A 27,327-nucleotide genomic window follows, 5' to 3' on the forward strand; every position below is an offset into this window, starting at 1 on the left:
TGTCAAGACCACAACCTATAAAGACTGTGGTGTTATAATTAATGAAGAAATTACTTACCTGATAATTTCATTTTCCTTAGTGTAGACAGATGGACTCAGGACCAATGGGTATAGTGTGCTCCTGATAGCAGTTGGAAACGGAGTCAGATTTCAATCTGACATCAGCACTACATATACCCGTGCAGGAAGCTCTGCTCTTCAGTATTCTCCTCAAAAAGCAATAGTGGATATATGAGTGTTTGGATAACTTGATTAACTTGAACTAGTTTATGTGAATTATAGCTGAAGACCGCCAGTGTCGTCAACCCGGTAACTATGAGTGTCTTTAACTGGGGGTAAGTCTGGCTTACCCGTGCTTGTCTTGCTCTCGAGGATTGTCACCCGAGGTTTCCGTATTTTGAGGTAGCCGTGGGCGGGATACTGAATCCATCTAAGAAAACGAAATTATCAGGTAAGTAATTTCTCCATTTCCTAGCGTGTAGCAGATGGACTCAGGACTAATGGGATGTACAAAAGCTATTTCCGAACCGGGTGGGAGGCTGCCCGTGGCCCTAGCGAATGCTGTGTCCTCCCTGGCCTGAACATCCAGGCGGTACAACCTCGAGAAGGTGTGAATGGAGGACCATGTCACTGCCCGACAGATCTCGGCGGGTGACAGTATCTTGGTTTCTGCCCAGGACACTGCCTGGGCCCTGACTTGTTGAGGTGGAGGCTTGCTTGCCTCTATGTAGGCTGCCTTGATTACTTCTTTGATCCAGCGGGCTATGGTTGCCCGCGAGGCTGCTTCCCCTTGTTTCTTCCCGCTGTGAAGCATGAATAGGTGGTCCGTCTTTTGTATGGATTCCGATCTTTCCAGGTAGCGGACTAGGAGTCTGCCGACGTTAAGATGACGTAGGCAGTGTGAGTCTTCCAAGTCCTTATTCGCGTCTGGAGATGGCAGCGAGATGGTTTGGTTTAGATGGAAATGAGAAACCACCTTTGGAAGGAAGGAGGGGACAGTGCATAGCCGTATGGATCCTGGTGTGAATCTGAGGAACGATTCCCGGCAGGATAGCGCTTGAAGTTCGGAGATGCGATGGGCTGAACATATTGCCACTAGGAATGCAGTCTTCAAGGTCAGGAGCTGTAGGAACAGACCGCGTGTAGGTTTGAAGGAAGCTCCTGCTAGGAAGTCGAGTACTAGATTGAGATTCCATAGGGGTAACGGCCACTTTAGTGGTGGTCGGATTTGCTTGACCCCTCTCAGGAAGCGGGAGACATCTGGATGGGAAGATAGACTGATGCTGCTACTTTGGCTCTGAAGCAGGCCAGCGCGGCCAGTTGAACCTTCATGGAGTTGAGAGACAACCCCTTCTTCAGGCCGTCCTGCAGGAATTCCAGGATCATGGGAATTTTGACTGTCCGCGGAAGGATGTCGCAGTCTTCACACCAGGCTTCGAATATTCTCCATATTCGTATATAAGTTAAAAATGTGGAAAACTTGCGTGCTCGGAGCAAGGTGTCAATTACTGCCCTCGAGTATCCACTCTTCTTCAGGCGAGTCCTCGCAATGGCCAGACTGTAAGGGAGAATCGAGTTGGGTCTTCGTGGAGGATCGGTCCTTCCTGGAGCAGGTCCATGTGTGGAGGTAGACACAGGGGGTTCCCCGCCAGAAGTCTTCGCATGTCTGTGTTCCACAGCCTTCTTGGCCAATCCGGGGCCACTAGAAGTACTAGCCCCCTGTGGTATTCTATCTTGCGGATGATCCCACCCAGTAGTGGCCATGCAGGAAAGGCATACAGCAGGTCTTCCTGTGGCCAGGTTTGGACAAGGGCGTCGATCCCCTGGGATTGAGGGTCTCGTCTGCAACTGAAGAACTTGGGAACTTGGGCGTTGGACTGGGTTGCCAGAAGATCCATGGCTGGGGTTCCCCAGTGGTCTATTATCAACTGGAAGGCTGTGGTTGACAGCCTCCATTCCCCTGGGTCTAGACTTTCTCTGCTGAGGTAATCCGTAGTGACGTTGTCTTTTCACTCGATGTGGGCGGTCGAGATCCCTTGCAGGTTTGCTTCCGCCCATGTCATTAGGGGGTCTATTTCCATGGACACCTGTTGGCTTCTGGTTCCTTCCTGGCGGTTGATGTAGGCCACTGTTGTGGCGTTGTCCGACGTGACTCTGACAGCTTCTCCGCGGAGTCTGTGACTGAATTGTAGGCAGGCTAGTCTGACTGCTCGGGCTTCCAGTCGGTTGATGTTCCATCCCAACTCTTCCTTGTCCCATTGCCCCTGGGCTGTCAGTTCCTGACAGTGGGCTCCCCACCCTCGTAGGCTTGCATCCGTGGTGAGCAAGACCCAGGTCGGTGGGGATAGTCTTACTCCCTTGCTCAGATGGTCTTCTTGTAGCCACCATAGGAGCTGGGTCCGTATCTCTGCCGGCAACTGGAGGCAGACAGTGTAGTCCTGGGACATCGGGTTCCATCGTGACAGTAGGGAACGTTGTAGTGGTCGCATGTGGGCCCTTGTCCATGGTAAGACTTCTAGGGTTGATGTCATGAGTCCGAGGACTTGGAGGTAGACCCATACCGTGGGGCGAACGTCGTTCAACAGTTTTCTCAGCTGGTCCATCAATTTCCTTCTCCTTGTAACGGGAAGGATGACTTTGTCCTGTTGGGTGTTGAACCGGACTCCCAAGTATTCTAGAGATTGGGAGGGCTGCAGACAGCTCTTGGTTGTGTTGACGACCCACCCAAGGGTTTGCAGTAGGTTCTTGACTCTGGAGGTCACCTGATGGCTTTCTTCTGGAGATTTTGCTCTGATCAATCGTCCAGGTACGGGTATACGAGGATTCCTTCTTTCCTCAGTGTCATTGCCATTACCACCATGATTTTGGTGAACGTCCGAGGGGTGGTGGCTAGTCCGAAGGGAAGCGCTCAGAACTGGTAGTGGTGTTCCATGATTGCGAAGCGTAGGAAGCGCTGGTGGTCGTGATGAACCGGGATGTGCAGATAGGCTTCTGACAGATCCAGGGAGGTCAGGAATTCGCCCTTATAAACGAACGTAGGGTTTCCATGCGGAAGTGTGGTATCCTCAGGTAGCGGTTGACCGACTTGAGGTCCAGGATGGGCCAGAACATTCCCTCTTTCTTGGGGATGATAAAATAGATGGAATAGTGCCCAGTATTTTGTTGGTGCTTGGGCACCGGTGTTATAGCCTCTAGGGAGAGCAATTCTGTCAGTGTGGTTTCCACTGGCGTCCTCTTGGAGGGGGAATAGCAAGGGGATTTCACAAACTTCTCTGGAGGGATGCTGTGGAAGTCCAGATAGTATCCCTCTCGAATGATGGTTAGGACCCACTTGTCCGATGTTATCTCGACCCATCTTCGGTAGAATAGAGCAAGCCTGTCCCCTATGGCTTCTTCCTGTGGATGGGTCTGTTGATTCTCATTGTGGGGTGTGGCTGGGGTCTGGACTTGCGCCGGCTCCCCTCTTGTGTTTGTTCCGAAAAACTGGCCCCTGCCTGCGGGGCCAGTTCTTGTACGGTCTAAAGCGCTGTGCTCCTCTGCCCTTGGATGTTCGGGGAGAGGGCACTGACTCTTGTTCTTGTCCTCCGGTAGACGAGATACTGGATTCGCCCCATTTGTCGGCTAAATTCTCCAGTTCGCTTCTGAACAGGAGGGCTCCTTTAAAGGGCATTCTCGTGAGCTTCGTCTTGGAGGTCGCGTCGGCTGATCAGTTTCGGAGCCAGAGTTGCCTTCTGGCTGCCACAATGGATGAGATGCCCCTGGCTGAGGTGAGTTCCAGGTCGGACGTCACATTCGTGAGGAAGGATATCGCTGGTTCTAATGTTTCGACGGGCATGGTAGCATTCCTTGCGAGTCATAAGCAGGCACAGCAGGCAGCGATCTGTAGTGACATAGCTGCTGCATCAAATGACTGTTTTAAGGATGGATTCCTGAAGTCTGTCCTGGACGTCCTTGAGTGCTGCTCCTTCGACTGGAATGGTAGTGCGCTTTGTGACAGCTCAGACCATGGCGTCCACTTTGGGAAACACCAGGAGTTCTTTGGCTGAGGGATCCAATGGGTATAGGGCTTCTGGGGCCTGTCTTCCTTTGAAACTGGCCTCCGGAGCATTCCATTCCAGGTCGATCAGTTGTTGTATGGCTTGTAGCAACAGGAAGTGGCGTGAAGCCTGACGGAGCCCAACCAGAAGAGGGTTCGTCTTTGGTTCTGCTGTGGCGCTTGTGCTTGGGATGGCCAGTTCTTTCAGGCTCAGAGACATGAGGTCTGGTAACGCGTCTCTGGAGAAGAAACACATCATGGTACGGTATGGTTCCGTTCCTGGAGAGATTTCTCCTTCCTCCAGGGAGTCTGGTTCTTCCTCCGAGGTGTCCGTGTCCCCTAAGAGGAGGCTTTTGTCCGGAGGGGGCACGTCTCAGGGAGGCCGAGAGGGGCCTGGAAGATTTTGGTCTTCTGGTGGAGGCTGTGGCTGTGTCGCCGGTGGCACCGATTGTGCCTGGACAAAGGTTTGCAGACCTTTAAAGAATTCTACCCAGGAAAAGGTTCCTGCATCCATATTGAAGGCAGCGGCGTTCCCAGAGGGGCCCAACTGAGAAGGGGCTGAGCTGGGGATAGAGAGGTCCGGGGTACTATCGTTGATGGAGCCAGATACTGGCCGGGGGGGGGGGGGGGCCCTTGTCCTGGTTCCCCCAGGGCCGCCTCGCACTGTAGGCACAGGGCAGTGTCCTCCTCATGTTGCGCAGCTCTTGTGGCAGGCTGGGCAGAGGACTTGTTTCTTGGCTTTCTTGGCCGGTGGTGCCATGGTTTGGACACGTATGGTCATTCAAGACTGGTCTGTGCGTTTATATGCGCGCACCGGGTGGCTTAGGTATGTGCTCTGGGGGAGTCGAAGATGTGCTTGCAAACCGCTAAGATATGCGTGCAGGCCGCTATGTGCGCTTACGGAGATGTGCGCGTCGCTATGCGCAGAGGCTTAACTTGTGCTCCCGGCGCTGTTGGGCGTGCCGCTATGCACCCGGCACAGATGTGCATGCCGCTACGCACCCGGCACAGATGTGCATGCCGCTATGCGCACAAGTAGGTTATGCGCCCAGGTTGCCGCTGTGCGCACGGCTCAGTTATGCGGACAGTACGGTGATCGAGGGGGAGAAATGGCGCCGACGACCACGCGGGCAAGATGGTGACCCCCCGGAGGGTCTCCACCTGGGAGGACCCTCATACCGGATCGGGGTCTAGCCGTTAAGACAGACGCCAACTGGCGATCTGTGCGGCTATCCGAGCCTCGGAGACCGGAGACTTTAAGAAAGTTTTCTACCTTATCTTGTCTCGGCGTTTCCCGGTCTCGGGCCAGGCGGTCTCCGGCTGCGGGGAGGAAGGGAAAGGTACCTTCACCGTCTCGCTTGGTATTGCACCCGCTGCCTCTCAGCCACTCCCGTTCCTGGGAGCTAAGTCCACGCCGGGAACCGGCTACTGGACCAAGGCTTACCTCTGAGAGATCTCAGAAATCACCTCAGGAATTCTCGACTGGGGGAGGGACCCTTAGGTATCACCATAGGAGAGCAGGGCTATTCTGTAGAAAGATAATTTCTTCTTTGTTTTGGAGTTTTCTTCTTTGGTTTGGATTTTCTAACGCTGTGCAAGCGTGTGTATAGTCCCGAACTGCTAAGGAGACGGAGAAATACTGAAGAGCAGAGCTTCCTGCACGGGTATACGTAGTGCTGACGTCAGATTGAAATCTGACTCCGTCTCCAACTGCTATCAGGAGCACACTATACCCATTGATCCTGAGTCCATCTGCTACATGCTCGGAAAAGAGAGAGTTTCTCAGTTGCCCCGAAATAATGCCATCACTTTATTTAAAAAGAAATGCTAAATTTGTTAGCCATGGCCCTGAACTCGTCTCTGAAGGGGCGACTGCAGAAAACTTAAAAGCCAAGTTATCCGGACACAGACAAGAGATAGTAAAATTGCTTACCTTGTAATAGGTGTTATCCCAGGACAGCAGGATGTAGTCCTCACATATGGGTGACATTATCAGATGGAGCCCTGATATGGAAAACTTCTGTCAAAAGTTTCTGGAAACCTTTGGCTGGCACACTGAGCCTACTGAGCATGCCATGATATTCTCAGCCACAGTGGTCTCCCTTCAGTCTCGTTGGTAGCAGTATGCGTGAGCTAAAAAAATAAAATAATAAAACGTATCGGACCCAACTCCGCGGGGTGGCGGGTGGGTTCTGTAAGGACTATATCCTGCTGTCCTGGGATAACACCTATTTCAAGGTAAGCAATTTTGCTTTATCCCAGGACAAGCAGGATGATACGTCTCACATATGGGTGATTAGCAAGCTACAGGCTGAGTCATTCTTGCATTATACCAACAGCATACAACTTGTGCAACAAGCACAACAACTGGTGTACTGCTGGAAAAAATGAGGCAGCCTGAAATCACAGCAGGATGGATGTAGGAGGAGTTGGTGTTATACTGGAAATAAGTTCTTTAAGACAGATTGTCCAAAGGCTGAATCTTGTCGTCCTTCTTTGCCCAAACAATAATGAGCTGCAAAGGTGTGAAGGGAACTCCATGTTGCAGCTTTACATATGTCAAGAATGGGCACTGAATGATAGTGTGCTACTGATGTAGACATAGCCCTTACTGAATATGCTTTTACTCGCCCCTGGAGAGGAATGTTTGCTTTTTCATAACAGAATTCGATACAGTCTGCTAGCCAGTTGGAGAGAGTCTGTTTTCCTACCGCAACTCCTGGTTTATTTTTGTCAAAAGAAACAAAGAGCTGTGTGGATTTCCTATGGACCGCCGTGTGGTTCAGGTAAAAAGCTAGCGCACATTTACAGTCTAAGGTGTGTAAGACTCTCTCTCCCTGGTGAGAGTGAGGTCTTGGAAAGAAAGTAGGCAAGACTATTGACTGATTCATCTGAAAATCTGTTACCACTTTTGGTAGGAATTTGGGGCGAGTGTGAAGGACTACTCTGTCATGCAGGAACCTTGTGTAGGGTGAGTATGTGACGAGAGCTTGTAACTCACTGACCCTCCTAGCCGATACTTTCCATGAAAGAAATTTTTCATCACAGGAATGTAGAGGCTCGAACGGTGACTGCATGAGTCTCGTCAGTGCTATATTTAGGTCCCATTCAGTGACCGGTGGTCGAATGGGAGGCTTAAGGTGAATTAAGTCTCTCATAAACCGACTTACTAGGGGTTGTGCTGTTATTGGCGCATCCCCTATTCCCTTGTGGTATGCCTCTATGGCATTTAGGTGTACCCTTACCGAGGATGTCTGGAGACCAGAATCCGAAAGGTGGCATAGGTAATCTAATAAAGAAGGAGTGGGGCAAGAGAAAGGGTCAAAACCTTTTTGTGTGCACCACTTGGTAAATCTAGTCCACTTAAAGTAGTAAGATTTACATGTGGAAGGTTTTCGTGAAGCTACAAGAACTTTAGAGACTTGTGTCGAAAGATTAAGTGGTTGCAGAATTAAGCTTTCAAATCCAAGCTGTCAGGGCAAGAGTTGTCAGGTTGGGATGACGCAACTTGCCCTGATTCTGAGTTACGAGAATGGGTGCTGTGCCCAGGCGAATTGGCTCTCTGATCGAGAGGTCGAGGAGTATGGGAAACCATACTTGTCGAGGCCAGTACGGGGCTGTGAGGATCATTGTTCCTCTGTCCTGTTGTAGCTTCATGAGAGTTTTGGCTATGAGCAGGATTGGAGGATACGCATATAGAAGTCCTGTGTTCCAGGGGCGAGCAAAGGCGTCCCTGGGGAATGCTTGCCGATGGTCGTGGAGGGAGCAGAACCTTTCCACTTTGTGGTTCAGTTTGGACGCAAAGAGCACTATGGTTGGGCGACCCCAGCGTTGAAAGATTTTGCTCGCTACACGTGGATCCAGAGACCATTCGTGGGGATGGAAATGTCGACTGAGATCGTCCCCTAGGACTTTTTGTATGCCTGCCAGATAAGTTGCTCGGAGATGCATGGAGTGCTCTAGAGCCCAAGCCCAAATCTGCACCGCTTCCTGGCAGAGCAGATAAGGGCCTGTGCTTCCCTGTTTGTTTATGTACCACATTGCTACTGTGTTGTCCATTTGTATCAGCACAGTCTTGTTTGAGAGGCAGTCTTTGAAGGCATAAAGGGCATATCGCATCGCTCGAAGTTCTAAGAAGTTTATCTGACACTTCATTTCGAGCGTAGTCCATGTCCCTTGTGTTTGAAGGTTGTTGACGTGAGCTCCCCATCCCAAGTTGGAGGCATCTGTGGTCAGGATGACTTGCAGAGTTGACTGTTGGAATGGGAGACCAGCTTTCAATGCTGTTTGATTTGTCCACCAGTGGAGCGATAGGCGTAACTGGTGGGTAATTTGAACTGTGTACGACAATGGCTGGAAAGCTTGTAGCCATTGAGATTTCAAAGTCCATTGAGTTCTTCTCATGGCTAATTTCACCATAGGGGTAACATGTACTGTCGAGGCCATGTGGCCTAGTAGCACTAGAAGTTGATGGGCAGATGCGAACTGGTATTGGGTTATAGAGTTCTCCAAACGTGCTACCGTGTTTCCCCGAAAATAAGACATCCCCCGAAAATAAGACCTCGTAGAGGTTTTGCCAAATTGCTAAATATAAGACCTCCCCCGAAAGTAAGACCTAGCACATAATTCATGTAAACGATCGAATTAGCTATGGTATTCCCTCCCATACAGTAACGTGCACCCCTGCCGTTTTGCCACGCGTTTAACCTGCTAACTTACCGTCTACCCTTACCCCTGCGTTAGAGGCAGGGGTAAGGGTAGGCGGCAAACTTTCCCCCAGCCCCCGCTCACCTGCCCTGGCCACATCCATGGGTGCTGGTCTCCGGGGCAGCCCCAGTCCTCTCCCCTCCTCCCGAAGCAACGAATGTGCAAAAAAAATCGAAAAAGCAAAAAAAAAAAAGTTGCAAGAGAGAGAGGGGAGAGAGGACGGGCAATCCTACGCTCGGGATTGCCAGTCCTCTCCCCTCCTCCCGAAGCAAGGCGCGAAAAGCAGCCTTGCTCCGGGAGGAGGGGAGAGGACTGGCAGTGTACGGTAAAGCAACGAAGTGACTTACTTTTTTCACAGCCCTCCTCCGGAGACAGATCGCAGCTCCCCTGCCTCCCGGTGAAGATGGATGCCTGCACGAGCGAAAGCGGCCCCTGTGCGTGCGATTGGGCCACTCAATGCGTGACGTCACATGCCGTGACGCCAAACGTCGTGACGTCACGCATTGAGCGGCCCAATCGCACGCACAGGGGCCGCTTTCACCAGTGCAGGCATCCATCTTCGCCGGGAGGCAGGGGAGCTGCGATCTGTCTCCGGAGGAGGGCTGTGAAAAAAGTAAGTCACTTCATTGCTTTACCATACCTGCCAGTCCTCTCCCCTCCTCCCGAAGCAAGGCTGCCTGCACGGGCGAAAGCGGCCCCTGTACGTGCGATTGGGCCGCTCAATGCGTGACGTCACATGCCGTGACGCCAAACGTTGTGACGTCACGCATTGAGCGGCCCAATCGCACGTACAGGGGCCGCTTTCGCCCGTGCAGGCATCCATCTTCGCCTCCGGGAGGCAGGGGAGCCGCGATCCGTCGATGTCCGTCTCCGGAGGAGGGCTGTGAAAAAAGTAAGTCACTTCGTTGCTTTACACTGCCAGTCCTCTCCCCTCCTCCCGGAGCAAGGCTGCTTTTCGCGCCTTGCTTCGGGAGGAGGGGAGAGGACTGGCAGTTCCGAGCGTAGGATTGCCCGTCCTCTCTCCCCTCTCTTGCAACTTTTTTTTTTTTTTTTTCACTTTTTCACTTTTTTTTTTCCCCGCTTTCTTTGCTTGCTTCGGGAGGAGAGGAGAGAGGACTGGCAATCCCAAGCGTAGGAGAACCGTCCACTTCCTGGTACCTGTACCTGAAATGACAGATACCGGTATCAGCGTGTCCGTGAAGCATTAGGCCAGCGCACCCAGGATACTGTATAGCGCTCTATACAGTAAAATGGGTTGCGCGGGCCTAACGTTTCACAGATGCTTCTTACCGTAGACGCAGCTTGCATTTTTTAAAATTACTGTAAAGGGCATCACTCTTCTTTTTCAGTCAATCTGTGATTCTGTGAGCACGCAAGCCCAAAAGGGAAGAGAATGCAAGCTTTGTTTTGTTTTGTTCAGCAACTGCCCTATATATTGGTGATATAATTGGACATCTAGATTAATAAAATCTCATACAAATTGCTATAAGAAGGAAGGAATCAAATTAATCAGATTAGTCTGAGTTTTCTTTCTTCTGCATTTTCTCAAAGATCAACAAATGAATGGAGAAGAATGGATGGAAATGGACAATGTGCTCAACGCCCTGTTCTCTCAGGATTCAGTAACATCAGTGGTCATTTTCTAGGTTTGAGTCAGCAGCAGCCTCCACCTTTCAGTTTTTCCCAAAGGAGAAAAGGAAGCAAGTTAAAAATGATCCCAGCAGGCAGAAGTAGTTGAATACAGGCACCGAGGCAGGGAGAGCAGGCCCTCGAGGAGCGAGTTCATTTTTTTGTTCAACAATATACCAGTATGTGAATTCTTCTTCATGGAAAAATAAGACATCCCCTGAAAATAAGGCCTAGTGCATCTTTGGTAGCAAAAATTAATATAAGACACTGTCTTATTTTCGGGGAAACAGAGTTGATTGTTGGCACGGTCGTTTGGAAGAAAAGCTTTCGCCACTGTGGTGTCGAGGTCTGCTCCGATGAATGTGAGGAGTTGAGACGGGTCGATGTGGGATTTTTGATAGCTGATGAGAAATCCCAGGGAGTGTAATAGTATTATTGTGTTTTTTAAGGCAGACAGAGCTCCCTGCCTGGATGGACTTCTGATTAACCAATCATCTAGGTATGGAAAAACATAGATGCTGTTTTTTCTTAGATGTGCAGCAACCACTGCTAGACATTTTGTGAATACTCGAGGAGCAGAGGCAAGTCCGAATGGTAGGACTCGATACTGGTAATGATTTCTTCCCACTACGAATCGTAGATACTTGCGATGTTGTGTGGAAATTGGTATGTGTGCATAAGCGTCTTGAAGATCTAGAGAACAGAGCCAATCTCCCCGTTGAAGCAATGGAAAGATGGTTCCCAGAGATACCATCCGAAAGTTTTCTTTGTGAAGAAATTCGTTGAGATTGCGGAGGTCTAAGAAAGGGCGAAGGCCGCCTGTTTTCTTTGGAATTAGGAAATAGCGGGAATAGAACCCTTTTCCTTGTTGAGACCGGGGAACTGGTTCGATAGCCCTGGCAGTCAGCAAAGTAGAGAGTTCTACTTGGAGTTGAGGTGTGATGACCATGCTTGTCCAAAGTGGAATGGGTGGAGAATGCGGGGGTATTGTTTTGAACTTTAGACGGTAGACCCGATTTAGTATGGCTAATACCCACTGGTCCTTCATAATAAGACTCCACTGGTGTTTGAAATGATGGAGTCGACCTCTTACTGGTAAGTGGGGCATAGGGTTGATGGAAAGACCTCTGTTCTCTTGATTGACTTCAAAAACCCGCTGCTGAACCAGTTTGTGGTGGTGGTTGGGTTTTTTGCTGTTTTGGTTGGCGTGCACGTCCCCTTTGTGGTGGACGGTATGAATGCGCTGAAGAAGCAGGTAGGTAATATCTTCTAGGTCTATAGAAGGGTCTCCTGGTGTACCTTCTAGTTGATTTTCTTAGGGAGGATGACTGATCCGATGGTAGTTTGGAGAGTTGACGGAGTGTCTCGTGGTGATCTTTTAACTGAGAGACGGTAGCCTGAATCTTTTCTCTGAAGAGATTCTCTCCAGTACAAGGGAGATCTGCCAGTCTTTCCTGGACTTCTTGTCTGAGGTCCGAGGCCTTAAGCCAAGCCCACCTCCTTTCATTAATTGCTGATGCTGATAGGCGAGTAGATGTTTCAAAAGAATCATAAGCTGCCCGTACCTCGTGTTTGCCAGATTCAAGCCCTTCTGCAATTAGTGTGTTCAAAGCCAGTTGCTGTTGCTGAAGGAGATCATCAGCAATATCTTGAACTTGCTTCCACAAGTTTCTTTGGTACTGTCATATAAAGCTGGAACGCTGTAATACGAGATACCAGCATGGATCCCTGAAAAACCTTTCTTCCTAAGGTATCTAAGAACTTCTGTTCTTTTCCTGGTGGGACAGAAGAGTGTGGCTTCTGTTTCCTGGCTTTTTTCTGAGCCGATTCAACGACTACAGAGTGATGAGGCAGTTGGGGCTTTTGGAAACCTGGAGCATGTTGCACCAGGTATGTGGCATCTGTTCTTCTATTTATTTATTTTATTTATTTTAAGTTTTTTTATACCGATTTTCCTGCATAAAATGCATATCAAACCGGTTTACAATGAAACAGAATGAGCAGGAAGTAAAATTCCTTAGTCTAATACATTTAAACATCAATAATGAAATAATTTTAAACAAAGCAAAAAGCTAAATAACATTAATAAAAGTTAAATTATTAACATAAACATAAATATAATTATATTAGAAGGAGCACAAAGGTTAGCATGAAGGGGAGCACACCCGGCACGCGACGCCTGGTGTAATTGTGCCGTTATTTATTTATTTACAGCTTGTACTGAACATGGATGTTCCCACATCCTTTGCTGGAGTTCTAACAGGATTTCATGGATTGGTTTTGCCATTACCTCCTTTAGTGCATCAACGAATTGAAGGACTTCTAGGGCCTTGTGTCTTGTGTCCTCCTCCATCAGTAATTCGAAAGGAATTGTGTCCGCCATTTCTTTAATGAAGTTTGTAAAGGACAAGTCTTCAGGAGTCTTCTCTCTTCTGGTGGAGAAGGCAATTCTTCTCAGTATCAGTATCCAATTCCTTCCAGGGAGTATACTGAGGATGATAAGGTGATTCAGGATCATCTGGTTGTAGATGATGCTTTGTCTTAAACGCAGATTTTGATGGAATCTGCTCTGGCAGCATAGGAGGTAATGAAGGCATCGATAGAGAATCGATGGGTCTCGATGGCATCGATGGGAACTGATGTCGGGTATCACCCGATGGACCAGGACGCATTGGCATCGAGGGATCTTTTACTGGCATCAATGGTTTTGCCGGTTTTAGATGATGGTGAAGGCCCGATGGCCCTGGGACGGAATCTGAGTCCCTGTCATCTTCCTCAGATGAACCTGGGATCGGAATGGAAGGAGTCACCAGTGGATGCGCCGGCATCGATGGAGTCTATGGTTGCACCGGAGGTACCGGCGTCGTCGGTGCCGGTGGAGGAAATATACCGATCAAGGCGTCGATTTTGTTCAGCAAAGGCTGAAATAGACGGATCCGATGTCGATGCCGGGGTCGGTACCGGTGGTACGGAAGGAGGCTGGAAGTTTCGAAAAGCCTCGACAATGGCCTGCTGGACCATGGTAGTCACCTCTTCCCTGGAAACTGGGACTGGTTCCACTGTCACTGGGGAAGGTAAGACTGGCGCTACTGGCACTTCCACGACTGAGCATGGTGGCACAGTCTCTAACACCGAGCCCGGTGGAGAGCGCCTCGGTTCCTCGGGTATGGTAGGGCGTGTTGGTTCCAGTACCCGGACTCGCTTGGGCATCGGCTCGATGTCCTTCGATGTCGATCCGATGGGTCAGTGGAACGGTGTCGATGGCGTCTTTTTTTCTCGATGTTCCTTAGATGCTGAGGAAGACGCTATGGAGGACACCGATGGAGTCGGTGACGGACGGTCACCGGTCCTCTTTTCTCCTCGATGTTTTCGACTGAGGGAGATATTCTCCTTGGAGACGATGTCGACGATGACGATGGGGTTTTCTTAAACAACTCCTCCATCTTGTCCAATCAGGCACGCCTGCCCTTTGGTGTCATCTGGGCACAAGTTGAACAAGCCCGGACATCGTGGCCTGATCCCAGGCACAAAACACAAACATTGTGGGGGTCGATAATCGACATAGTCTGGTTACAATCTGGACATTTCTTGAATCCAGAGGTCATGATAGAAAGTTAGGCCAAGTAACGGTCGATGACCAGCAGATACCGTTAGTGAGGGTGACCGGAATCGACAGAAAAATGATTTAAAAAATTTACTCACCAATACTACGATGAAGGGAGACCCGATGACAATTATTTTGTGACTGAAAATATTTTCTTCCCTGAGGAAAAAAGTGAGGGAAAAATTCCCAGAGCTCCTAATCTGCTATGCTTACAGCAAGGCGGAATAAAAGAGACTGAAGGGAGACCCCTGTGGCTGAGAATATCATGGTATGCTGGGCATACTCAGTAGGCTCAGTGTGCCAGCCAAAAGTTTCTAGAAACTTTTGACAGACGTTTTCTGTATCAGGGCTCCATCTGATGATGTCACCCATATTTGAGGACTATCATCCTGCTTGTCCTGGGATAATATCTGGGTTCTGGTAAACCAGAAATGTGAAAGCGCTGGAAATTTCTTCAAACGCAGGCACATTTATGGTTTACTGAGCAAACTCTTCCAACTACATTTCCTGCTAATCTACCTGGAAACCATTAAAATACAATAGCATGTAAAAGGAAAATCAGTCCTTTGGTTCTTAAGATTTGCCATGGTAATCTCATTTTCAGGACACTAGCCTCTGCAATAGAAGGAACTTCAAATCAAGGCCCGCCCCTTGAGAAACACTGTTATAAAAAGAAGCTGTCTAGCAAGGCTCGAGGGGAAGACCTGGATGACTGAGCAGCAGCTCCCAAGTCTGGTCATTAAAGGCCTTTATTTTATTTATTTAGTCAGTTTTATATACCGGTGTTTGGTTTTTTGGACTTTCACAACGGTTTACAATTGTATAAAATAAAAGAACCTGTAGTACAGCATACAAACAACATCATTTAAAATAAAATTAACTTCTAAACTATAAAAATTACAATTAAATACTTAATAAAATACAAATAAAATATCTCACTGAAAAACTTAAAACTAATAAAAAAAAAATAGGGCCTGTTTTCATGTCATATCCATGTAAGTTTGGTCTAAAAACTTGTTTCATAGGTTTTAATTACCCTAAAAACCAGACCTGAGTGAGGGGAGAAAAAAGGACCCAGAATGATGACTCTGAACTCCTGCAGTCAGCTAATGCACAGCTGTGGGAATTTTCCTCTATGGCTGAACTCAACTGCATGTCTTTCGACACAAGGCAAACAGCAACACATCAGTCAGAAATACTTACATTCACATAGTCCTTCAATACATATCGAGCAGATCTTGGCTGGTCGGGTTGTCCATGAGCCGTCATAAATCCTCTCATATCTATGACAACAAACTTGTGATTGTTACACCCTGGAATATAAGACCTGTGTCGCCCACCACAATGTTTTATTTGGACTAAAGAAAATGGATTGCTACAAGGCCTTATAAAATAAAAAAAACAAAACAAAACATTTTCCCACTCTGAATGTAAAAACAAAACAAGACATTTTTTTAAGCTTTATTACCTGTATTTTGAAAGAGAATTCACCCAAAGTAGGGTACAACTTAAAAAAGCAAACAAGATATAACTGCAATCTTAAAAAGGCAAACCAATGTCATGAATAAGGTCCAGAGGGCCAGATGCACTAAAAAGGTTTTCCCATTTTGTGTCTATGGGAAAAATTAGCACATCTGACCCACAGGGTCTTGTATTTTCCATTCATGATCTACATTTGTTTTCCCAAGATATTCATCTGAAAAACTGCTGTCCACTGATCTTAACCCACTCTGTTAGGATACTTGACTTTTCAGCCCTCAGATTCTACTAGGGCCAAAATTAAGGCTTCACTGTAGAGTATGTCCCTAAGAAATGTGATCTGTACCATTTACAAATAGGCAGCAGTGAGCCTGCTTAGGAAAACCACATAAGATAATGGAAGAGGGGAGGATTTAAGCATTGGACGCTGGTGTAAATTAAGTGCGTTTGAACCAGTAACTAATTCTGAGTTTGAGGAATTATCATTAGTATCAAGACGCTCAAGATGTCTCTTGGATCCTTGCCTAAACTTGGTTACTGTACAATTTAAAAGATGTGTTTGTTAAACCACTGACCTTGTTTGTTAATATGTTGTTGGCTGAAGGGACCGTACCTGATATTTTAAAACAATAAATTGTATGGCCAATTGCGAAAAAGGGTAACTTTTCTTTGGATCACCCTCTTAAGTTATAGGTCAATTTCCATTTTGCTGTCTTTGGGGAAGCTTTTGGAAAAAGTTGTTATGATCCACTTAAACGAATATTTAGAAGCTATTGGCTGTTTGCATGCCTTTCAGTGCGGTTTTAGACTGCATCACAGCACTGAAATGCTGCTGGTAACAGTTAATGATTATCTTTTGTGCCACCATATTCAGGTACTGCTGTGACTGCAGTCTACCTTGACATCTCCGCAGCATTGGACTCAGAATAAACCATTTAATATTGTTGGCAAGACTGAGCCAGTTGGGGATAGGTGGAGTCATTCACTAATGGTTCAAGTCTTATTTGCAAAATCGTAACCAACAACTAAGTTTCGGTTCCTCCAGTTCTTCCTGGTACACTACTGCTGTTGGGGTCCCTCAGGGTTCCACATTGTCCTCTTTTCTTTTTAAAATTTACCTTTTAACACTGTGTCATGTTTTAGATTCCCTAAATATTAATTTTAGGTATCATGTGTGGACAATTTACAACTGTATTTTCCAGTGACGGTTGATCTTTCTTTGGTATTGAACAGTATTTGTTTCCTAACAAGCTATTTCCAACTGGATGTCTGAAAACGACTTGTCTTTAAATGTGTCAAAATCAGTGGCTTCTTGGATTTCTAGTATAATGAAACCTTCTAATCTTTCACAGCTCAGTTTTAAAGGAGGGAGTATTAAATAAGAGATCAAGTATTCTCCACAGCGGGTCCAGAGCGCTGGAATTCTCTACCTAAGACATTAGGTAACCTACCAGATAGAAAGAAATTTAAAAATGAGCTAAAAACTTGGCTATTCATGAACGCATATAATTTAACTTAAACACACAAAATATATGGACTTGAATGACAAAAGATAATTGTATCACAAAGAATAAACCAAACAGAGAACACAAGATTCTCAAACAACCCACAGACTTAGATGTGAAAACTACTATTCTTATCTGAAATTACTCATACTCCATGCCTTTTGTACTAGCCTAATTCCATATGTCCAAGAAACCGCCTTTTGATAGATGGACATTAATACCTACAGAAGATTACCAATACTGTAACCAATCATTTTGTTTCTGATTTTGCTGAACCTATAACTATGTATGTCACTTTGTAAACCGTTGTGATCTACACATGGAGTGACGGTATATAAAATGTTTAACTAAATAAATAAATTTACAGATCAAGCCTGGAACCTGGGGATTTATTTTGATTCTAAATTGGAATATTCCTATCAGTTGAAATCTGTACTTTCAAAAGGGTATTTTAAATTAAAATTGTTGCGGCATATTCGCCCTTTTCTAGACCTTGCTGATTTTCGTACGTTAGTGCAGGCTTTCATAATGACCACAGTGGATTATACATTGTGTTTCCTAATCATATTTACATGCATTGTAGAGAACACACAACCCCTATACTGAAGAAACTACATTGGTTGCCAGTTATGTAATGGCTTAAATTTAAAGTTTAACATTAGTGTACAAAGCACTGCAAAATGATACCCTGGGTATTTCAGAATTATTTTGTTTTTATACCCTTTCAAGAGATCTGCGGTCCTCTGATTTACATAGGAAAATTGGTTCTTACCTGCTAATTTTCGTTCCTGTAATATAACAGATCATTCCAGACCAGTGGGTTGTATATCCCTAACAGCAGATGGAGTCAGAGTGTTGTGTCCATCGGTCGCAGATGGCTGCAACCGTTCTGCCTTACATCTTTTCTTCCCTTTTCCTCCTCCTTGGGCAAGATGGCTGCTTCCGGTGCAGAGGGCCTCGGCATCTCCAGCTCAGCATGGGTGTCCCAGTCCACCATGCTCATTCCCGTAGCCTCCTAGGGCGCTTGCACGCACATCTCCTATGCTCAAATACACGTCATGGCGGGAACCTCGGGGGCATCCCCACCGCATGACGTCAATACCTCCGGGTATTTAAAGCCTCCGCTACGCTTCCACCTTTGAGTTAGCAAAGTTTCCAGTTTAGCTACTCTGACCGCTCTAAGCTGCATGCTTAGATGCTGCTCTACACTCCAGGGCCTTACTCTGTTTAGAAGCTCTAGGCACCCGCTCCTCGGGGGTCTCTCTCTCTTATTTCATTTCAGGATCTCCGGACTATCAGGTACTCGCTCCTCAAGGGCCTATCAGTCTAAGTATCCTGCACCACAGATCTTCAGTTCCACCATCTTCACTACCAGGAAGACCCTTGAACTACGTTCCAGCGAATACCTTCATGATCCGGTTCTCCAACTCCACCCACCAGGCTCGGCTTATCCCGCACCGCGGGTTCTACCTACCTTGAAGATCTGGGTGAGACTTCTACATCTGAGACTATCAGAACGTATTGGCACCTTACCGGACTCCAGTGCCTTTCCTTCCTGCCTCATACCATCTATCTACAGCAGTACAATAAAGCTTTCCACCTACAAGTGTCCGCTTTCTGTGTTTAGCCTATTGCTGTGGTTCCCCACGGAGCCCCTCCCCGTAGGAGGAGTCATCTCCACTGCGACTAAGGGTCCACACAATGCCACAAACACAACAGATTGCTAACTCCATGGACTCGGCTCAGCTCGTGGCCTTGCAGGCAATTCCTGGCCTAGCCCAGTGGATCACGGAAAAACAAAAGTCTTTGGAGAGCCTAGCTACTGCCTTCAATCAGTTGCATGCTCAACTGAATTCTTCAGCAACTGCTGTTTCCAGTGGTAAACCTTCATACCACTGTACCTTTATCCACACCTACCCGTTTTATGGGTGAAATCAAGATATGTAGAGGGTTTGTTAATCAATGCAGCATGCATTTTGCATTACAGCCTACCCTCTTTCCCACAGAAGCTTCCAAGACCACCTACATCCTATCTTTTCTAGAGGGATAAGCCTTGGCTTGGGCTTCACCGTTATGGGAACGTGAAGATCCTATCCTGAATGACCTACCAGGATTTCTAAAACTTTTCAAGTCTGTCTTTGATGACCCGGCTCGCCAGACTGTCGCTGGATCTGCTTTGCTCAATCTCCAGCAAGGTAACAAGCCGCTTACAGACTTTGCAATTGAATTTAAGACTCTAGCATCTGAACTACATTGGGACACTGGATGCTTACGTGCCATATTCATGGAGGGCCTCAACTCTCACTTAAAGGACGAATTAGTGGCTCGTGTTTTGCCTGATACCCTTGAGTCCCTGATGGAACTGGCTGGGAGAATTGACTGCCGTTTCCGAGACTGAACTCAGGAGGCTAAGAGTCCACGAAAGTCCACTATGGGGGCTAACCATCCTAAACCTGTGCCTATTGCCTCCAGCCTGCCGTCTGCTCCCTTATAAGAGGAAGAGCCTATGCAATTAGGCCAAAGCCATTTAACTTCCAAGGAGATATGTTTTCGCAAACGCATGGGGTTATGCATGTACTGTGGCCAATCGGCCATGCCATCCAAACCTGTCCCATCTGTCCGGGAAATGGATGGGCCTAGGATCTGCAGGAGGATTTCTCCTGGGCCTCACCTCTCCTACTCCTCCATTATCCTTACCAGTATCTCTGCTCTGCGGAGGACTTGAATTTCAGACTCTCATTGACTCTGGAGCCGGAGGTAATTTTATCTTGAAGCGCTTAGTTGAACATCTACGGATTCCTACCACACCAATAGCTAAGCCATTGCTATTGTCCTCTATCCATGGAGAACCACTTCCTGGAGAAGTTTAATTGACTACCCAGGCCATTGGCCTGCGCACCGGAGCTTTACACTCTGAATCAATCTCATTTCTCGTATTGGAAAAGGCCATGCATCTGGTTGCACTTGGGCTGCCTTGGCTTCAAGATCATATGCCACAATTTAATTGGGCCACATTGGAACTGTCCAGGTGGGGACCATCGTTACCTGGTTTACTTCCACAATACGCCTCATTCCAGGATGTTTTCTCAAAACAAGCAGCAGATGTACTTCCACCGCACAGAGTATTTGACTGCGCCATAAATCTGAAGCCTAATTCAGAACTTCCCAGAGGAAGAGTTTACCCTCTTTCAGTAACTGAGATTCAAGCCATTCAAGAGAACCTGCAGAAGGGATTCATTAGACCCTCCAAATCTCCTGCTGGTGCAGGCTTCTTTTTCGTAGGGAAGAAAGATGGCACCTTATGCCCCTGCATCGATTACAGGGGTCTGAATGAGATTACCATCAAGGACAGGTACCCCGCCCTTAATTTCTGAACTGTTCGACAGGCTCCAAGGAGCCAAGATATTCTCCAAATTAGACCTTAAAGGAGCTTACAACTTGGTGCGTATTCGTGAAGGAGACGAATGGAAGACTGCTTTTAACACCCGCGATGGACACTTCGAATATCTCGTCATGCCCTTCGGTTTGAGTAACGCACCTGCAGTCTTTCAAAATATGATGAACGACATCTTACGGGACTTACTTTATCAATGCGTAGTAGTATATCTCGATTATATATTGATCTTCTCCCAAGATCTGCAAACTCATCAGGAGGATGTCAAGAAAGTTTTAAGTCTCCACAAGGGGTCTGTACCCTTCCTGGGAAATATCGTTTCTAAGAATGGGTTTCAGATGGACCCCAAGAAATTAGAAAGTATCTGGGACTGGCTCCAATCTACAGGCCTGAAAGCACTGTGCTGCTTCTTGGGTTTCACCAATTACTATCGTTCCTTTATTAAAAACTACTCATCATTGACAGTCCCTCTAACCGCTATGACCAAGAAGGGAGCCAACCCGCCAATTGGTCTCCTGAAGCCATATCAGCCTGACGCTCAAAGAGGCTTTTCAAAAGAAGCCATGCCTCCACCCACATCGTCCTTTCATCGTCGAGGTCAACGCATCAGACGTTGGTGTGGGAGCGGTTTTAAGCCAGTATAGCAAATCTAATGTGCGCCATCCTTGCTCCTTCTTCTCAAGGCGGTTCTCGCCTGCCGAAAGAAATTATGGAATCAGAGACAGAGTTACTCGCAATCAAGCTGGCCTTTGAAGAGTGGCGTCCTTGGCTGGAAGGCGCACAACACCAAATAGTAGTGTACACCGATCACAAAAATTTGGAGTACCTCAGACATGCTCAGCGACTCAATCACTGTCAAGCAAGATGGTCCCTGTTCTTTAACAGATTTGACTTTCCTTTGAAGTATCGTCCGGGAGAGAAGAACACTCGGGCAGATGCCTTGTCATGATCCTTCTCCCCGCAGGATGTGCCAGACGAACCCCGTCACATCATTGAAAGTGGTGGTTCTTGCAGCCACTCATGCGGTACCCACCGGGAAGACGGTAGTGGCCAGAAATCTAAGGAAGAAGCTGTTGAAGTGGGTGCACGATTTCCGTCTGGCAGGCCATCCGGGACAGAGTTGCACCCTAGCTATGTTACAGTGGTACTACTGGTGGCCAACCATGAAAAAGGACGTACAAGCTTATGTGAGTTCCTGTGCTGTTTGTGGCAAGCAAAAACCATCAGCTGGACGTACTAGGGGCCTGGTACAGCCTCTACCATCGCCGGATGAACCATGGACTCATATAGCAATTGATTTCGGGGTAGACCTGCCACCATCCAACAGAAATAACACCATTTGGGTTACTGTTGACTGCTTCTACAAAATGGCACATTTTGTAGTGTTACCAGTATTACCCTCTGCTAAAGAGTTAGCAAAACTCTTTATTAAACACATCTTCCGCCTTCATGGGATGCCTAAGCATATCCTATCCAACAGGGGAGTGCAATTTACTGCAAAGTTTTGGAGAGCATTATGTCAAAAATTTGACATTGCCTTGGACTTAACCTCTGCCTACCATCCTCAGTCTAACGGTCAGACTGAGAGGATGAATAGAATGCTGAAACAATTTCTGCGATCCTATGTCAATTCCAGACAGAATGAGTGGGCTGAATTACTGCCTTGGGCAGAATTTGCCATCAACTCGCATCCTGCTACCTCGACGGGGTCTTCTCCTTTCCAGCTCGTCTACGGAAAACAACCACTGCCTCCTCTGCCAATTCCATTGTCATTGGCCTCTCCTGCTGCCCAGTCTACCGCAGCAGAATTATTCCAACTGTGGAAACAAAGGAGTTCCTCCTCAAAGCAGGACAAAAGGCAAAAAACACCTATCATGCTCATCATCAAAAGGCACCACAGTTTCAAACTGGAGACAAAGTCTGGTTAAGTACCAAGTACCTTCGACTTAAACTTCCTTCAGCAAGATTTTCACCTTGCTATGTGGGACCCTTTGCCATCCTTCAGCGATTAGGGAATCTGACGTACAGTCTAAAACTGCCTCCATCTAAGAAGATACACAACGCATTTCATGTATCTCTATTAAAGCCAGTGATACTGTACGAATTCTCCAGAAAAACTCCAGAACCTACTAGTCTGGATACTGAAAATGACATTGACTATGCTGTGGACGACATCCTTGATGTGCATAAAAGAGGCAAGACATGGGAATATCTCGTCTCAAGGGAGAACTATGGCCCAGAAGAGAACTCCTGGGAACCACTGGCCAACATTACAGATAAGGAGATGCTACGTCAATTTCACCTGGCACACCCACGGAAACACAACAGAGGTTTCAACACAGGTACAATAATCAGTATATTAAGAGCAAAAAATGACCTGTGTATCTATAATACTATCAATTTTATTTACCAACATCAAAAAGACAATTTTTAAAAAAAATGATTTAACACAGTTTGTTCAATACACTATACAACCATTCACTCACCATTCATACTGCATAACACTTAATACATGTCACAAATAACAAATATAATAAAAATGCAATCTCTGTAGCCCCTTCTTCTTCTATGATGGCGGTGTAATCCTTTCAAAGTATTATTTCCAAATATCTCTATTCCAGATTATTCAGTGGAATTCTCTTCTCATATTATTTTTCTTCCCGCCAAGAGACTCCTGTTTCACCACATAGTGGTTTCATCAGGGGATATGTCATCTATTTTGAAACGGATCACTGCACACCACACCAACAACCTATTGCTCCCAGAGGTTATTCACTCCAAAAGTTCATATCTAAAAGATACAAAAAACAAATCCTGCTTAAGGATGGATTCCAATCGTCTGTCCTGCGTGTCCTTCAGTGCCACTTCTCCCTCAACTGGGATTGTTGTTTGCTTTGAGACGGCACAGACCATAGCGTCAACTTTCAGGAAACGCAGGCGTTCCTTGGCTGCAGGTTCCAGAGGGTATAAGGCTTCCAATGCCCGTCCCCCTTTGAAGCTGGCCTCTGGGGCATTCCATTCCAGATCAATCAGTTCTTGGATGGCTTCCATCATTGGAAAGTAGCATGCCTTACAAAGGGACATCAAGATGGGGTGCTTCTTTGGTTTCACGATAGGGTCCGTGCCTGGAATACCCAATTGGCTGGATTTTAAAAGGGTTACGCGCATAAGTTATGCGCGTATCCCTTAAAAAAGCCCCTTGCGCACGCTGAGCCTATTTTGTATAGGCTCGGCGACGTGCGTAAGTCCCGGGGCTTCGCAAAGGGGGGCGTGTCGGGGGCGTGTCGGGTGGGCGGTGCGAATTTCGGGGTGAGGCCGAAGGCGTGTCGGGGGCGTGACGCCGGCCCAGGGGCGTGGTCGAGGCCTCCGGACCAGCCCCCGAGTCGGGTGATGCCGACAACGGTAGGGGGGGGTTTAGATAGGGCCGGGGGGGGGGGGTGTGGGTTAGGGAGGGGAAGGTGCGGGGGGGGGGTGTGTGGAAAGAAAGTTCACTCCGAGGCGTAGGGCTCGGCGCGTGCAAGGTGCACAAATGTGCATCCCCTTGCGCACACCGACCCCAGATTTTATAAGATACGCGCGGCTACGAGCGTATCTTATAAAATCCAGCGTACTTTTGTTCGCACCTGGTGCGCAAACAAAAGTACACGCGCGCATAAGTTTATAAAATCTACCCCAATGTCTTTAGGGTCTGAGAAACAAGGGCAGGTAATTTGTTCTTGGGGAAAAAGTGAAGCATGGTTCGGTATGGTTCCATCCCTGGAGGGATTTCTCCTTCTTCCAGGGAGTCACTCTCATCCTCTGAGGTGTCTGGATCTCTATTAGGTAAGTTCTTGGTTAGGCGAGGCATGTCTCGAGGCATCCGAGCCGGACTGGGACGGTCTAGAGCTCCCAATGGGGGATGAGCCTGGTGTACAGAGCTGGGCTGGTTGCGCTTGCACGAAGGTTTGCAGCCCTTTGAAAAATTCCACCCAGGAGAATGTCCCTGGGTCCATGTTGATCCCAGGGAGAGTTGGAGTAGGGGTCCCAGAGGTGCCCCCCTGAGGGGAAGTCATGCCGGAGATACCTGGGTCCTGGGAGCAGTTATCTGTAGTTCCGGACTCTCCTGCCAGTAGGGGTCCAGGTTTTGGTTCCCCCTGGGCTTCTTCGCAGTGCTGGCATAGGCAAGACTCCAATTCAGGCTGCGCGGCTCTTATGTGGCAGGCTGTGCAAAGGGAGTGTCCCTTGGCCTTCTTGGGCGGCGGTGCCATTGTTTTCCACAACTTTGTGCACGTGGCTGCCCTGAAAAACCAGTTTGTGCATGAGGTTATGCGCACGGGTGCATGCCCAGTTGTGTGCGCTGTGTGCTAAAGTTGTGCGCGTCGCTGTGCGCGCAGCTATGTGTGCGGCTATACTGGGCGCACGCAAGTTAGGCGCATCGGCCGCCCATCCTGCCCCGCACATACTGCCGGTCGAGGAGGGAATATGGCGCTGACGACCCCCCCTGAGGGTCTGCACATGTATGGACCCTTGCACCGGATCGGGCCCTAGCCCAAGTCGGGCTGCTCAACCCGATCAGTGTCCCTTTAAACCTCACTGGAAGAAACGATTGGTACGGTAATCCGAGCTCTGGAGACCGGAGACCTCAGTTAAAAGATTTTTACCTTACCTGGTCTCGGCGCTTACCGGCCGCGTGCCGGGCGGTCTCCAGCTGCGGGGGGAGAGGGAAATACCCTTCACCACCACGCTCAATTCTGTACCCGCTGCCTTTCAGCCATCCTGGGGGCTAAGTCCACGTCGGGAACCAGCTACTGGACCAAGGCTCACCTCTGAAGGATCTCGGAAATCACCTCAGGAATTCTCGACTGGGGGAGGGACCCTTAGGTTTCACCGCAGGAAAGCGGGGCTCGATCTTCTTAAAGATAAATTTCTCTCTTCTTTGCTGTACATGTAACACTATTTACCACAATACCCACTGGTCCTGAGTTCATCTGGCTACATGCTAGGAAATAGTGATTTTACCCTTTTCAAGATATTTAATTTGTAATATCCATTTTTCAATGTTGAGTTTGTGTGTTTTTTTCCTGGTTAGTCCACTGTTGATGATACCTATAAGCTTGCTATGGTGCCTCTCTCTAATAATCAAAGTGGTTTACAATGTAATAAATAAGTAAAAACTTTAACACACCAAATCATACAACACACTTGCAGCCATTGAATTCACATAATAAAAATAATAAAACACAAAACCTACTATCAGGCAGCTTAAAATTCACTGACCTGGGTCAGCCTAGTGGCACCGCTGGGCATTGCTATGCAGACAAACCTGTGTTTGATTTTTGGCTCAGGTCTTCCCATCCCCTGGGCCACCTAGGGGCTAGATTTAGGATTTATAATTGCAGGATTCTGAAAGGAGCTGTGATGACTAACCCCTGGGTCCAGCACCATCACTGCCACAACTGGCCTGAAGGACAAGGTATAAAATAAGGAAAAATATCCTCAGGTGGCTGTGAACGAAGGTTCGCAGCACCAGATCCCGATCCTGGCTCTAACTGAACTAGAAGTCCAAAGAGGCAAGAGAGAACTGCTGGGTCAAAAAACATACTTAGCTGGCAAAGACAGACTTAGGGAAGTCAACACAATTTTAGCTGTGTATAAAGTGCCTAAGCCCTTGAACATTTACTCCTTTATGCATAGGATGGATGTCACTATCCTCATAAGATTAAATCATCAAAAAGAAACCAAATGGGCAACTTTCTTTGTAAAGGAAACATCTACAAAGTGAAAAAAAAAAAAAAGAGAGACTGTCACAGCGGATACAAACCTAGAAGGAAAGGTCAAATGCCTCCTTTACTTACATCCAAATGCAGTTAAGAGTTCCTCAGATGTTGGAGGACGGTTTGGGTCCTCATCTTCTCTGGGTCTTATGATGCTGATCCCATAGATGGCTTCAAACACGTGCCTCGGGATACGCTGGCAGATGTATGTTAGTAAAGGAAAGAGGGAGCTGATGTGACAAAGTGAAGCTGCTGGACACCTTCAAATCCAATACTATTCAATATAAAACCTACATTTTAGCATTCATTTAACTAGAGGGTGATAATCACAAAGCTTAGCTCCAAATCAACTTTCTAAAGAGAAAGAACTTGGTTAGAGGCAACATGGACACTTGTGATCACCATATCTGGTGGCTAAATTGCACGTTAGGAGTGCTGTCAAATAAAAAGGTTCACTTCTTTCAGTGCTCTCTTTCTGGCTGATCTAAGTAGTCTCCTTCATTAGGCAAGTAAGCGACCACTGATGGAGAAGCACTAAACCTCACTAGGTCAGAGATGTGATGCAAATGCAATCTTGATCTCTTAAATCTAAACGTGGATACAAGTTTGGATAGTATAATATGGCGTTGCCCAGCCTGGTCCTAGACTTTGCAGCCCTTTGCCAAAACACAAAGAGCTGCAGGTGAGGGAGGTCTGTCTGAGAAGTGCTCATGGGCACAAAATGGTTTTCATCAAATCAGCATTTTCCTATGTCAAGATCCAATTACACATAATTCCTTAAATCTTACTTAAAAACGATACAGCATGTTCAGAAATACTATACTATTTAAAAAAATAAAATAAAAATAAAACCTTCAATCAAAATCAAAGAATGCAACATGCAGGAAGGATATAAGTGAAATAGGAGGAACGTGGTCCCGCATTTGATCTATAGGCAAAATCCCACAGCACGTCATTTCTGCTTTGCTGGAGGCGAAGGATGGCATCACCAGGCCTGGGCAGTCACAGAGACAAAGACCAGGCTCCACATACAGGGTCTGCAGGGAGAATACAGACAAGGAGCTTACAATGAAGAGTCTTACTATGCCATGTGGACTGTTAATATTGTGTCGTGGGCCAAGTTAATTGGGAGAATGATAGGGATGATGGTGGCAAGGAGGGGATTATGTTGCCGACAAAAACAAGGAGTTTTTCCTCATTCTGTGTGGGCCATTAAAAAT

The 27,327-nt window shown here is 47.3% G+C and overlaps 1 protein-coding gene across 2 annotated transcripts in view; it reads right to left on the reverse strand.

Moving 5' to 3' along the window:
- LSG1 (large 60S subunit nuclear export GTPase 1) overlaps nt 1-27,327 on the reverse strand; it is a 92,954-nt gene that overhangs the window by 18,278 nt on the left and 47,349 nt on the right. Inside the window, exons 10-12 of one of the 2 annotated variants that reach the window (XM_029615791.1) lie at nt 27,001-27,144; nt 26,189-26,312; nt 15,180-15,259 (exon numbers count right to left, since the gene is read on the reverse strand). In XM_029615791.1, coding sequence (XP_029471651.1) covers nt 15,180-15,259; nt 26,189-26,312; nt 27,001-27,144 — 348 coding nt within the window. The remainder of the gene's footprint in view (nt 1-15,179; nt 15,260-26,188; nt 26,313-27,000; nt 27,145-27,327) is intronic. The other variant, XM_029615792.1, reaches the window with a different exon arrangement.

The sequence above is a fragment of the Rhinatrema bivittatum genome, chromosome 9 (genome assembly GCF_901001135.1).
Source record: "Rhinatrema bivittatum chromosome 9, aRhiBiv1.1, whole genome shotgun sequence".
Classification (NCBI taxonomy): Eukaryota; Metazoa; Chordata; class Amphibia; order Gymnophiona; family Rhinatrematidae; genus Rhinatrema; species Rhinatrema bivittatum.